This window comes from Delphinapterus leucas, chromosome 4, assembly GCF_059928025.1.
Source record: "Delphinapterus leucas isolate spDelLeu-1000000601 "Yukka" chromosome 4, BTC_Dleu_Yukka2, whole genome shotgun sequence".
Taxonomy (NCBI): domain Eukaryota; kingdom Metazoa; phylum Chordata; class Mammalia; order Artiodactyla; family Monodontidae; genus Delphinapterus; species Delphinapterus leucas.
The window spans coordinates 107,133,765-107,148,238 of record NC_143132.1 but is presented as its reverse complement, the minus strand read 5'-3'; the positions used below and the strand labels follow the sequence as shown (position 1 = coordinate 107,148,238).

At 39.6% G+C, this 14,474-nt stretch overlaps 1 protein-coding gene across 1 annotated transcript in view; it reads right to left on the bottom strand.

The window, feature by feature from the left end:
* Positions 1 to 14,474, bottom strand: part of VEPH1 (ventricular zone expressed PH domain containing 1) — a 209,797-nt gene that overhangs the window by 13,890 nt on the left and 181,433 nt on the right. The window contains exon 11 of the mRNA XM_022573628.2: positions 8,198 to 8,315. Within this exon, the coding sequence (XP_022429336.1) occupies positions 8,198 to 8,315 (118 nt within the window). The remainder of the gene's footprint in view (positions 1 to 8,197; positions 8,316 to 14,474) is intronic.

Here is a 14,474-nt window from a genome sequence, read left to right as displayed (position 1 = left end):
GAGGGTCACCTTGTTTGGGCTGTACAAGTTGCACACGTTAGCCATTGTCCCACCTGCATGCATGTACATTCTTGGTGTTTAAGAGCATTCTAAGGTGTGCCTACACTGCTTTTGTGGAATTACTTAACACAATTTCCATCTGGTGTGGTTCAACACTTGGCCTCAAACCTTTCGGCAATAAATAGAAGTTTTACAATGTCTGCATTGGAAGCTTTATCTGTATCATATACACCATAACACTCTGTGAATCTGACATACATACATACACACACAATAACTACTCTCTGTTAAATAAAATGATCTCTCATAGTGCCTTTGAGAAGAGCTTATTAAGAAAATACTGTTTATACAAAGAATACGTTTAGCACAAAAGATACACTGCAAATGTCATCATATGAATACCTTGTTTCTCTTACAGTGAATTATTGTGAATTCATTAATTTGTTTTTTGTCACCACTTGCCTAAGAAAAATTTTACTAAAAATTTTTTGAGAAAATACAAAATTGGTCATTCATTTATTTGGCAGGTATTTATTGAGTATCTACTGTGTGCTAGGGGCTGAGGATAGATGCATGAGGGGAACTCCCTCCATAGAACTTGTTTACTGCAGGAAGTAGACATTAATCAGATAATCACATGCAAAAGCCAACCAAATGAAAGAGTAACAACAACAAAAAACAAGATGACAGGTATATCAAGTGTTATAGGGAGAGGCTCCGAAGTACTTTGAGGACCTTAGCATAAATCAGGAGGTTATAGAAAGGCAATGAATCTGAGTTGTAATGGGAAAGCTAAGATCTACATTAACTAGGTGATGAGGGGAGAAAGGGCACTCCTAGCAGAAGAACAGCAGATACAAAAGCATAGTGGCAGGAAGAAGTGAGGTGAGTATAAGAAACTGAAAGGAGCTCTTTCTGGGCAGAGCAGAGAGGAGCAGATGGCACTGGGGACAAGATGAGGCTGGAAAGGCTGGGAGAGAACGTTGCATGTGAAGCTCTCAGGCACATGGTATGGAGTTTGGTCTTTAAGCTAAGAGCTGTGGGAAGCCATGGTAAGGTTTTATGCAGAGAGTGGTCCCATCAGATTTGTGCCTCGAAGAGGTCATTCTGGCTGCAATGTGGGAAGGAGGCTGGAAGGTCCAAGTAGCACAGTCAAGAGGCTATTGCCATTATTTTAGGTCAGAGGTGATGGTAGTTTGCTTTAGGGCAATGGAGAGAGGTGGACAGAGTTGAGCACAGTTGAGAAGGTAAATCCACAATACTGGGTGATAGATTAGATAGGGGTAGGAGAGAGGGCAGTGGGTCTCTGGCTGATGCATCAGAATGAGTGATGTTGTATTTACTGAAATGGGGAATGCTGGAAGAAAATCAAGTGTTGTTTGTTTTTTTTTGGGGGGGAGGGGACAAGGGCGGGACCCTTATGAGTTTTAATTTAAATGAACTGAGTTTGAGATGCCTTTGAAGTGATGGGAGAAGTCAATCAGAGGAGGGGCCTGGACTGCAGATACACATTTGGGAGTTTTGTCATAGAAGAGGTTACTGAAGCCGCAGAAGCAGTGGAGATTGACAGAGGAGAGAGTTACAGTGAGGGGAAGAGAGGTGCTCTGACAATGAATAGGTGGATAGAGGAAGGTGGGCCTGGAAAGGAGGCTGAGAAGGAGTGTCTAGAGTAGGAGGGAGACCCAAGAAGTGCTGTCTCAGAAGGCAAAGCGAGAAATGTTTGAGGAAGGAGGAACTGGCCAACAGAATTGAATGCTGCTTAAGGCAAGTGACACAAGGACTGAACATACCCCGTGCCTGGGACCTGCGTGGCCTTAAATGACCACAGAGATAATGGGCTTAGAGGCCAGATTAGAGAGGGTTGAAGCAGGAGGAGAAGGAGGCAAGGAAATTCAGAGTGAGCAGTGACGGGACTCTTTTGGCTTTCAAGAGGAGGTGAGAGAGAGGCAGTAGGTAAAGGGAAAGGAGACATTAAGCCAGTTGAAAGTGTTTAAAAGCCCATGGGAGTTAAAGTTGGAGGGAGACATTGAATAAAAAAGAGAGGAAGGGTAATCTACGCTGTGGAGTTTCTGAGAAGGTGGAAGGGATGAGATCCAAGGCAAAATATGAGGTATTTGATGACTTCATTCTCAGTGGCCGCTAAATGCACTTTTATGTCTTTTACATAGAGGAGCTTGTGTCTGAAAAATAAATTTCATTCCTAATGTATTTGTATAGGTAGATAAAAAAGTAAGATTACTCTGAAAGGTGATGACTAGAGCTCTTTTAAAAGATATTAAGTTCTTTATTTTAGAAAACTACATAAAAATTCTTATGTCACTTCGAATCTGTAAAGTGGTAGAGACTGATTTATTCACTCTAGTCTGCCTTTCTAAAGCATGCTTCTCCCCCTCCATGGGTTGTCTTGACTCGGCTTATTCTCTGAGTGTAAGAGGACACATTTCAATGCCTGATGATTTGTTTGTGGGTAACCACAGAGCGATTCACGCTTTGCTGCAAGTAAACTTTCAGCCTGTCAAGATAAGATTGTTGTTGACCCAATGTGGAAAGGCAGAAGGATTAGGATAGTGATGCTGGTTGAAAAATGGAAATTAACCCCTGCCGGGTATTAGGCTACTGATCTTAGCTTATTTCTCATAGAGGCTCACAGGTTATTAGCAAGCTTACTATGAACTCTGTGTGTATTGAAACCGTTTAGTAAAATATTAAAATTGGGTAACCATATAGTGTTGAAACTTTGTACATAGCAACATTTTCTTCTTATAAAAGCTTACTTTGCAAAAGCTGCTATTTCAAGGTTTCAGTTTAGTAAGTTATTTTTTTTAATTTTGAGAAAGAATTAGATTTTAAAGTTGCATTTCAAAACAAATCTTATTTCTTCTATCATCATCCTATCACTTTACATGATCCATGAATTACTCCATCACCCATCTATATGCCAAATACTTGTTAAATGCTACCATGTGCCAGGTACTGGGTAGGGCATACAAAGAAAAATAATGGATGGTTTTTCCACCTCTAGTTTACTGTCTAGTGGGAGAGGCTGATGGCAACGTGCTGTGTACACTACAGAAGGTGTGGGCAGAGAACGGAAAGGACAGAGAGGAGAGAGTTTATTCTGTTGGGGTGGTGTGTCCATGTATGCCAGTGTGTATGCACGTGTGTGTGTGTTTGTATGTGAGTTTGAGAGAGACAGAGACAGAGAGAGAGAGAGAATGTGAGTGTGGGAAGGCTTAACAGAGAGGCATAGAACAGGGAGATGGGAAGAGGGGAAAGGGAAAAAGATTTCAGGATAAGGATAATAACTTATCTGAGTTGATGAGCATGTATTTATTTTGTCATTAACTAATTCAAAGTATCTTTGAACAACAGTCTGGGGTTCAGTCTTATGAACCGAGACATTAACAGTATATACGTGTGAAAATGTGATGTTATCCTGCCCAACCACTGTCCTGTTTTTGGCACTCCAACCACATTTAACATGGAAGACAACATGCTCACACACTATGGTAGGAGGGAAGGCATCATAAGACAAACCCAGTCACTGCATAAATCCAAAGTGGGTTTTCTTTTGTCACCCTTAAAGTTCTGTGAAAGTTGGCACTAAAATTAAATGGAAAAGTTCCATACTAATGGACCCACAGGCGATTTATGTCTTATGAGTTCGGTCCTCAGAGGTCATTTAGCCCATTTTCTTTTTTTTTCGCCGTGCGGCATGCAGGATCCCAGTTCCCTGACCAGTGATCGAACCTGTGACCCCTGCAGTGGAAGCACGGAGACTTAACCACTGGACCACCAGGGAAGTCCCTAGTCCATTTTCATGTTGGTGTCTCGAGTGGAAAGCCATCTAGCTCACGCTGAAGGTGTCCAGCAAAGGAGAGCCACACTGCTGTTACCAGTTTCTAGTGTCTGAAGAATATCTCCTGACAGAGGTCTTTCTTATCCTGATAGCATTTTGAAACCATCTCTATTTGTCCATGTGATATAATGGACAGCATGTTCTTATAGCACAAATGTTTGAAATCAAGTTCTAAAGAGGAATCATGATAGATGGTTGAAGTCTGTCTGAAAAAATGTTTTTCATTCTCTTTTATAACCTAAGGAGACCTCCTACAGACAATCACATTCAATATCTAAATATCCAGTGACTAAGAGAGTGATCACACTGGCGAGTGCTCAGATCTACAGAGGGAGACACAAGTGCCAAAACCAAGACATCTCTGAGTTGTTTTCTGTAGGGTGTAAGAACAAAGGCATCCCATGTGTCTCAAGAAACAAGAGTGAAAGTCACGATTTAGTTCCTCCTCTTCCTTTAAAAAAAACAATGTGACTGAATAGACAGCCAGATGTGTTCCAGGACGGTCCAGCTGATTAATTCTTACTGTTAACATGCACTAGCAGTTCCAGGACACAAGGATGACTGATAAAGGGATTTGTTTGGTTTTCCAGAAATAGATTCTGTTCTGTTTGATCTATTTGCTCAACCTCTATTCTCTCATTCATGTGGGGTAATGGGATTGGCAATAAACACCAACAAGCAAGTCTCTGAGGATTCTTGAGTTACTTCAGTGACTTACTAACCTTCTACTCTGTACTTTTATAAAATGATTATCAGAAACTGAATCAGCAGTTGGAGGGATTGGAAATAGCTTCTACGTAACCATTTCCTACATGTAATCATTTCCCACACATTATCATACCAAAACCCCTGCTCATCTTTTGAGTAGATTAAGTCATCAGAGAGGTATCAGTAGATCACTCCTTGGTCTTTCCAATGCAATATAACATTATGAAATAATTGTTCTTGTAATTTTCAATATTCCATGTGCTTAACTTGGATTTGCCCTAGAGATTGAAATTTCAGGTTCAGGAATTAACCTGGATTAAAATCCTAGTTGTACCACTTAGTAGCTGTGTGACCTTGGAAAAAGTACTTAACCTCTCTCTGTGTTTCAGTTTCTTGATCTGTAAAATGGACTCAATAATGGCGAGAAAAATGCATGTAAGACTTAGCACATAGTTAGTATGATAAATGCCAGCAATTTATAATTTTAAGACCTTTACACTATGCTAGCATTTAGCTTCCTCTGACTTCACACCCAACTGGACAAAAAAATATTTTTCTGAATACCAAATAGTAAACTTCTGTGCATTTCTGTGTGTTGATGGTAGAGTTGATGGGAAGATGACTGGGAGTTGGCGGGGTGATGTGACTTTTACCCAAGGAGGAGAATGTCCTTAAAGTGACCGTGGAAGCCAGTTGATTTGCTGTCAATTTCTGGAGTCCCACAGTTTAGTTTACACATTATTAAGAAGGATTTATATTTCAGGATGACTTTCCTGATGTCTAACTGAAATTTTCTAATGGCCTCATTAGAAAATACTGGAACAACAAATATTTGAGAACATTGTACCATTTGCCAATACCTTAAAAAAAAAAAACCCAAATGCAATTTCTTCAGTCTTTTGTCCTAGGCACCAATCCTATCTCTTTAGATCCCTCCTCCCTGAGGCTGACAGGGCATCTGGGCCTTGCAGGAGCGCTCACCAAACCAGAGCAGTAACAGGACTTGGGCACAGTACATCAGGAGCAAAGACAGGGAAGCAGACTCTGATGTGTATACGGTGACTTCTCTCAAAGAGGAAAGAAGCACCAACCTCCATTTACCAGACCCAGAATGCAATGGGTATGGTATAGTGATGTACTTGATATTATTAACACATAATCACAATTTTGAAACATTTTAATATTCAAGATGTATTTGACTTTTCCATTTCTAAGTATTATTCATTCATTGACTCACTCAACAGGTATTTATTGCATGCTAAAAACATACAAGGAAGTATGTTAGATGTTTCCATATATGTCTTCTGGCCCTAACTGGATTATGAATCCTTTCAGAGCAGAGATATTGTACCTTATTCATATTTTATCCCAAGGCTCAGCCTGGAGAAGACATTCAACCAACACAACAAACGTGCATTTCATAAATGAAAAATGGGACCCAAGTACTATGCTAGCTGTGCATAACCAAATAACAAAATATTTATTCCTTGGAAAAAAAAAATTTTTTTTCCCAATATTTATGTCTTGATCACCTTTAAACTTACAATTTAAGCATAACATGAATGCAAATATCATCCCTATGAATAATATATGTGTCAGCAGTATTATGTTAGACTTTTCACTTAAATATATAATTTATATGCTATATAAAAATAAGAAAATTAGATCAACAACCTATATAAACTTTTCAGAGAGTCAAGAGTTTTTGGTGAAAATAATAATTTAAAATAGGATTTCTCTCAGATTCAAATCCCCTTTCATGGAGCAAAAGGAAATGAGAAAAGAAACCTAAGCACGCTAAGTTTTCGGCACCAAACGTTTTGATTCAGTATGTTCTGCTATAAAATATTTGGCCTTGTTTGAATTTTTATTGCTATATGTTCTTGGTCTATATTTAACTGTGAGAAACACAAATAAGAACGAGTGAATGTGCAAAATGTTCTTTTCAAGTTCATGGCAGTGAATTTGAGAAAACATATATTAAAGGAGCACTTTGTGGTTTTAACTTGCGGGCCCTTTCCTGAGCCTCCCTTGGCCAGATACGATTCAATGTTTATTGAACTAAGGTAAGGACTCAGCTTACTTGGAATGAAATTCTTAAGGGCCCCTCAGAGCCACCTCAGATAAGCACCTTACTTCGCCACGATCTCAAATAAGGTTTCTTTTATGCTTTGTCTTTTTCACAGGTGAAATAAGGTCTAATTAGCAAGTTTCATAATGGAGACATTCAGTTCCTCAATTCCTTCTTTGCTCAAATTAACTTTTTAAAAATTGGGGCATTCATTCTGGCATCAACCCAGACTTGGTCTGTAATCATCCAGCAATGTGTGCCTCACGAAGGCTGCTATCCTTAATGCCAGCTTCTTCCACCCATACCATCTCTGTGGGGTAATACGTTTTAGTTGGTGCCTCTCTGAGAGCCCCTCACATTTCCATCTGGCCAAATAAACACATTTTTTTCCCGATTCAGTCTCAACTTCTTGGCTGAGCAAGAGGATAGACTTGCCACAATGGATGATCTTTAAGATGCACAAAATCCCCCAATTCAAGGAATGGGTACAGGTGGTATAATCAACGGCTCTCTAGAGGATGGTTCATCTACAAAGTGGTTTGTGTTCAACAGTGTTTTAATACCGTTCTCTTGGTCTAAACTGCAGTTCCTGAGCAGTGTCAGTGTTGAGAGCTCTATGCCTTCTAAGAGGGCACATTGGTGATAAAGTATTCTGTTCCCAAGGACAGCATAACTTTGTGAAGATTAGACTTTTTATCAACCTATTTCCACTGGTCAGACTGGGGCAAGCGTAACTGGGAGGGAGCATGGAGAGTTGGTTAAGAGCGTGGGCTCTGGAGTCAGATTGAGTTCAAATCCAGACGCTGTTAACTTATTACCTGTGTGACCTCAGGCAGTTCCCAAATCCCTCTGTGCCTCAGGTGCCCCATCAGTAAAATGGAGATAATATTAGTACTAGCCTTATGAGATTACTGTGAAGGTTAATGAGATACTGACATGTTTAACATAGAGCTTGGCTCAGATTCACCAACGATTATTTTTTAGGCAAGGTCAGTAGACCAAGTTCCTTGGGCAGCAGAAAGGAAGGGAATGGTAAATAACCAGCTATGAAGCTATTTCTCAAATAATTCCCTACTCTTTAAATGTCTCACTTTTCACCCAGTTCAATCATCAAGCACATATGTAAGGGAGGACTATGAGATGAGGAGGCCTGTGCAACCATTCACTCATTTAGTGTGGTCTCGTTTCCTTGGGCTTCTTGACAGGATGCTTGTTTTTCTCTAACCCTCAGGGTCATCGGGGTCGAAATGAAGAATGTTTTCAGGGCAAAATGGCCAGTACCACTCTCTCGATAGCCATATAATTGTAGGCATTGTTTCTCTTGCTCATTTCTCATTTATGTTTCTCTCCCTTTCAACATCCTCCCTTTTTCTCACTCCCACTTTGGTGGGATACCTTTCTCAGCATGAAGCAGAGGCAGTCAGGCACACCTCTGTGGATTATGCCAACTTAGGATGTTTATGCAAGAAGAAAGCCAACCAGAACGGTGGGGATCATGCATCCCTGTAAATCCCAGGGGCACAAGTGATTCTCAGCAGCCAGGGGAGGGAGGCTCTTACCAGTTGCTTTCTCAGGGTTGTTGCACATGAAGCATTGCCACGCTCCTGCTGCTTCGCTGAAGCCAAACACGTCAAAGAACCTCACTTCTTCCAGATGCAGCTGTACCTGGTCCAGATCCTGTTTCAGGAACACAAAGCACAAAGAACATAAGTGGGTCTGCCTGCCGCATAGCATTCTGAGAGGGGGAAAATGGGATATGGAAGCAGGACGTCCAGGGCTCAAATTCACTGCCAGGCACAAGGAGGGGGCATTGAGCAAACCTCTCTTGGCCCATTTTGGAACACAGCAGCCAGTTCAAACTCTCCCAGGGCAGTGCTCTTAAATGTGGAAGGCAGCGAGCATGGGCCCTAGGGCTGGGCGTCAGGTTGTGGGGAAGTGAAGTGGCCCAGAATTTTCTTACATCTAACAGCAGCTCCAGAATTTCTAAAAAGTTGGGGTATCCAAGTGGCAGTGTGGTTGAAAGGAATGCTTCTGGGGGACTTGTCTTTTATTTACACTTTACATAACATTGAGGATCAATTATTCATACCAAAAAATTATTTTTATTAGGTTGGCTTCACAGGGGGCTGATAGAAAATGTGTGAGAGGGTTTAATCCCTCAGCCCTTGGCTCCAGCCCTGTTTTAGTTTCATGCTTATCTTAAAAGCGGATGCAAATTTTGCATGCTAGTCCATTTTATGGCTGCATTGGTTTTAATGGAAAATAATGCCTTAAATTACTTATCAGTAAATTAATTACCTTTTCCCCTCTAAATGGTTGAGTAGAATTGACACACCAAGAAGACCGCCCCTGTTTTATGTGCCCTGTGGCAACCTGCCAATGTGCTCCTGTTTAAGAGGCAGAGGAGGGAGGTTCCATTACACTGTAAATGGATGGAAAACTATTAGCTTAACCAAATTAAATAGCTCTACTATCCTCCTGAGGCTTTCCTATTATGTAAATGACTTATAGCCTCTGCTACAGAGTGGTCAGAATTGCACTCTTAAAAAGTTGCTTTCCTAGCAGGGATTTAATGTCTTTTATAGCCTTGCACGTGCCCAGCTGATTTCTCTGTTTGTCGTCTATTGAGCTGTGATTTTATTTCCTTTCCTCTGGTCCACACACTCATCTTCTACCCATAGTAACGGCTCTTAGTATGCCCAAGAGCCAAGGGATGGAGGCATTGTTAGCCCTACTTACAGCGGATCTAAAATAGAGAATGATCAGGGGCTACCCAGATCCTACCTCAAAGTTCCCTGGGTCTGCCTTTCTTGACACAGGTGAGAAGTATGCTAAACTCTAAGCTCCTTGAGAGCAGAAACATATCTACTGCGTTCACAAGTTACAACCCCAGAATCTAGTCCAACATCAAGAATGGATGAGTATCATTGGTTTGCAGGCCCAGTGCAAAGTTTTCCAATGAACTATACGAACAGTATTATGAAAATTTAAAGTGAATTCTTTTTCAGGAACATTTACACTCACTGGAACAAAAAACCCAATGAAGGCAGGGACTTTGTTTTATTGGCTGCTCTAATGTCAGTACTAAAAATAAGCAAGCATTAAAGAAATATCTGTGGGATAAAGAAAGGCATAAACTGGGACTAGAAATGAATTCTTTTTAGCATCCTTTATTAAGACTGTTACGGCTTGTGTTCTGGGATTGGACATTTTGGAGGCTCAAAATGCTGAACACAGTGTTTTGAGCTGCTAACATTTAATACCATCTTTTAGGCATTCCAATAGGCACTGTTTATAAAGAAATGTTGTTTTAGCAAAAGTGATGTTGAATGTGTTCAATGAAAAAAAGGAGATGTTTTAAAAAAGCATGTTTCCAAGATAAAGACTGAAGAAGCACCTGGGAGTTTTGTAGGTTTCAAAGGATGAAATCCATATTAAAATTTATGGGGAAAAAGCAGATGTTCATAAATATCAGTTTCAAAACTGCTAAGTCTCTGAAGTCTATACTTGGCCATTGGCATGCAGATCACTTCTCTATTTCCCACACAATTAAGGATCAATTTACCATTCACCACAAACACTGCAAGCAAACAAAGTACTTAAAATAATACTTAAGGGTTCCTTTATTTTTCCTGTTCTGAGACCAGAAGTGTCCCAGGTTGTTGCTCATAATCCACATGTGTCTTGGCAAAAAGTTACTTTAAAAGTTTAAGACAGATGGCAAGCGAGATCCCAGCGTTCAAGTTCTCAAGTCAAAAGCAGACTTACTTCTTCAGAGGATTTAGGTGTCGTGCAAAGGGGAATGAGTGAGGAAGTAGATGGTAATTCTATGAACTGCTGAAGTTGGCAGTAACAGTCAACTTTGAATAGAGAGACAAATGATACACAGGTAGTTCCAAACACTGGTGGAAAATCAAAGCAAAATAAATCACAAAACAAGCAAACACAAACCATCAACTCGTGATACCTAAACTTTTGGAATTTTGACTTCTTCAACGTGCTTGAGGTCATTATTTCTCTTTCCTACTCATCTTCTTTGCCCTCCTGGGTCCTGTAGCTTCTCTAGGCCTTGCCCAGGAATTGCTGTATGGCTTTTTTTTTTTTTAAGGCAAGAGAACTAAAATTGATTTGGTTAGAGAATTACAAACTTCCTTTAAGACAACTAGACTCCAGAAGAGTAATAAAAATAATTTAGATCTAAGTAGGGTCACTCATTGAGTGTTTCCGTTCAATGGCATTGTGGTGGACAGACCCTAGGGTGACCTTTTAATAATTCCCACCTCCTGGTGTTCATCCTTTTGTATAATCCCTTTCTCTTAAGTGTGGGAGGGACCTGAGACTTGCTTTTAACCAAGAATATGGCAAAGGTGATAGAATATTAATCTCGTGATTGTATTATTATGTATCTCCTCCCTCCACCCCCAACACACACACACACACAAAGCCCATGTAGCCAGCAGATGCACAGGGAAACTCTCCTGCTGGCCTTGAAGAAGCAAGCTGCCACACTGTAAACTGCCTATGGAGAGGGCCACATGGCTGGGAACTGTGGGTGCCTCTAGGACCTAGAGGCCACCTTCAGCCAGTAATAGATCCAGCCCTTCAGTCCTACAACAACCCCTCCACCCTGCCAAATTTCTGCCAGCACCCTGAGCAAGTCTGAAAGCTGACCCTTTCCATTCGAACCTCCAAATGAGAATACACCTCAGCCAAGACCTTGACTGCAGCCTTGTGAGACCCTGAGCAGAGAACCTGGCTATGTCACAAGCAAATTCCTGACTCAAGGAAACTGTGAGGTAACAAATGCATGCTGTTTTAAGCTGCTAGGTTTGCGGTGGTTTGTTATGCAGTTTTAGGCATCAATACTGAGACTGCGCTCTGAAGGAGAAGAGGAGGTGACACTGCTGGCCAATTTTCAATGAAAATGATGCTTCTACTTAGAGGGGTCACATTCTTTCAAGTACACACCAAATCAGGCCTCAATAAAACCCAAAGAATATTGAAGTCCGTATTATTTCTGTTGACTTAAAGAAAAAAGATACATAATCATAGTAAGCATGCACTAAGAAGGATTTTCCTGATAAACACCATCTAATTCAAAAGGGGTAAAGGCCCTTGGAGAGGGAAAATGATGTTTTTAAAACAGCTGATTAAGTAAATGTTTGTCCAGTTTTAGAAAAAAAAGTCATTAATGGGAGTAGGAATTTGGAAAACTATATAAAAAGTCTCTTGCAAAGCCTAAGGGAAAAATATGCCAGGCAGCTTGGAAAGACCAGAGGATATTTACAACATTGCTTTGATGACAATGACAGCATGAGTCAATGCTATCGATTCTGTAAAAGTCCGAAGTGGATCTTATAACATGGTCTATGTACTGTGAGAAGGTATTGGGAAACAATTTTCCAGAAATCAGTGAAAGGATACATCTGGAAGAACTTTGGGTTCTGGCACATTTAAATTCTGTTCTAACTCTATTTTTGCACAGATAACGAAACGTAGGATTGCCTCACACGCTCTATGTGCCTATGGTTAATAGGATCAACTCTCGGCACATACTTCAAGCATGTTTTAAGAAATGTAAACAAGAGTTATTTTTTAAACAATCTTCAATATTTTCACATAATAGTAACACTTTACGTCTTTATGGTTATTTCTAGTGCACATGTTCTAACTGTATGGAGTTCAGGGTGTGAAATAAACTTATTGAGGGAAGAAAATTAATGATTCTTCTCTATATTGTTCATCTTTATGTTACTCATGTTGTCCTACATTTTGTAGTCATACTGTCTCGTAAGAAACACTGTATGTTGAATGAATAAACTAACAAAAGAGACACTAAAGAATATTTATGCTCTAATTTTAAAAATTTATTTCAATTTCTGAGAAATATCACTGTTGCGTTTAATTCATATCACTTAGAATTAAGAGCACCTGGTGTCAGGAACCAAAGACAAATAGATGAAGGAGACACAGTCCTGTATTCCAAGGACATGAGAAGACAATCCACTGGGTCCACAGTATTTCTCACAGAAGGAAACTAGAACACACCTTTATTTGTGTTTGGCTGTGGTTATTATTAACCTTCTTCTGATGTGACTTTTTTGGCTCTCAAATGGATTAAAGTTCCTTAACAATTTCTATATTATTTTGTAGCTTATTTCTATATTATTATATTTCTATATTATTTTGTAGCTTCTGAAATTAATTAGCATAGCACTCTGCCCATAGGAGCTGTTCAACGAATTTTTCTAAATTTTTGCTAATTGAGCCACATTTATATCAGCAGTGGCATTTAGATTTTCAATTTTCATGTCTATTCAGTTATGACTATTAAGCTCTTTTAGAACATATTTACTTTAAAAAAAATACCTGTGTCTCTATTTATATTACAGGAATTCATTTTATTTAACTTTATAAAACAAGTTTTTAGAATAAAATGTAGTAATTGAAGAAGAATGTTTGCCTGAATCCATCAACATAGCATGTTGACTGCTTGTTTTCAAGACCCTCAGCTTTTCCAGATCTCCAGTTCTCAGGAGGTATGGGCATCAGGAATCCTGGGGAAATTTGTTACAAACATCATATACAGGTCTGCCTCTGGAAGCCTAACCCAATAAGTCCATGTTTGGGCCTGGTAATCTGCATTTCTAAACAAGCTCCCCAAGTTATTCTGGCATGCACTGACTGGGAAATTAATTCTACACCCTTGGGAACAGAGGTGGGGATGGCTGATCTGTCTCCATTAATTGGTATTTGAGGAAGTTGTCAATCCTCATGTGCATATGTTCATACTTTTCCACAATAGTTTGGTTTCATATGACAAAATACATAATCTGGTTGCAAGAGCAAAAATTCCACTCTTGATAATCAGAGATGTTTTTATTCCAAATTTTGCAATACAGAAGGAAGAGTTGAGGCATGAATACTGAACTTGTTGGGACTTATCTGAAACTTGGCAGGAGGTTGGGATGTGTGAGGAGGGAGGTGGGTAACAGCTGGGAGACAGATTCTGAGCAGAGGTGGCAAGGGTGCTGACCTGGAAGAACTCACAGTGTGCTCCAGTATTCAACATGGATGTCGTACATGTGCTACATTCCATTGTCTCTCCTTTTTCCATCCCAGATTAGGAAAAGAACCCTAAGTACACATGAGTATTTGAGGTCAAAGTGGCAAGCTTTTTACTATCACTGCAGATCATGAAATAGACTTGACCTTCTTCCTATCTTTTGAATCCCAGTGTGTTGAGAAGAACTGAACTGCTTCCTGGCAAGTCATGACAATTCTATGGTTCTGGCTCCAAGTGGCTGGAAGAAGGCACCCATGTTTGATTTATTTCAGAGAGATGTTTTGAAGAGTTCTTTCATTCAAGAACCAATAAATATGATAGAATATTTGATTTGATTCAAAAAGCCAAATTTTCACACTCACCTAAGGACCAAAAAAAAGTGATATTTTTGATTACAGAATGTTGGCAGTAAGCATGACAAGAGTTTAAATAAAGTAGTTTATGGAAAAGTTAATATAAGCATATATGCATTGAGTCAAAATAAAGGTGGCAAATTGGGTGAAGCTTCATAAATGTTTGATAAACCCATAATTAATTTCTTGAAGGATCCAATTTGTTTTATTTCTTTCCCCAGTGGTTAATTTAATTTAATTTATTTAAATTAATTTTTCTTGGAGTATAGTTGATTTACAATGCTGTGTTAGTTTCTGCTGTATCAATTTCTTTTAAATTTTAGCCCATTAAAACCAGCAAAGTATTTTTTATCAGAGTGGAAGCAAGGGCAAAAGACTACCAATGTTCAAATGTCATGAAAATGTTGGCATTTCTAC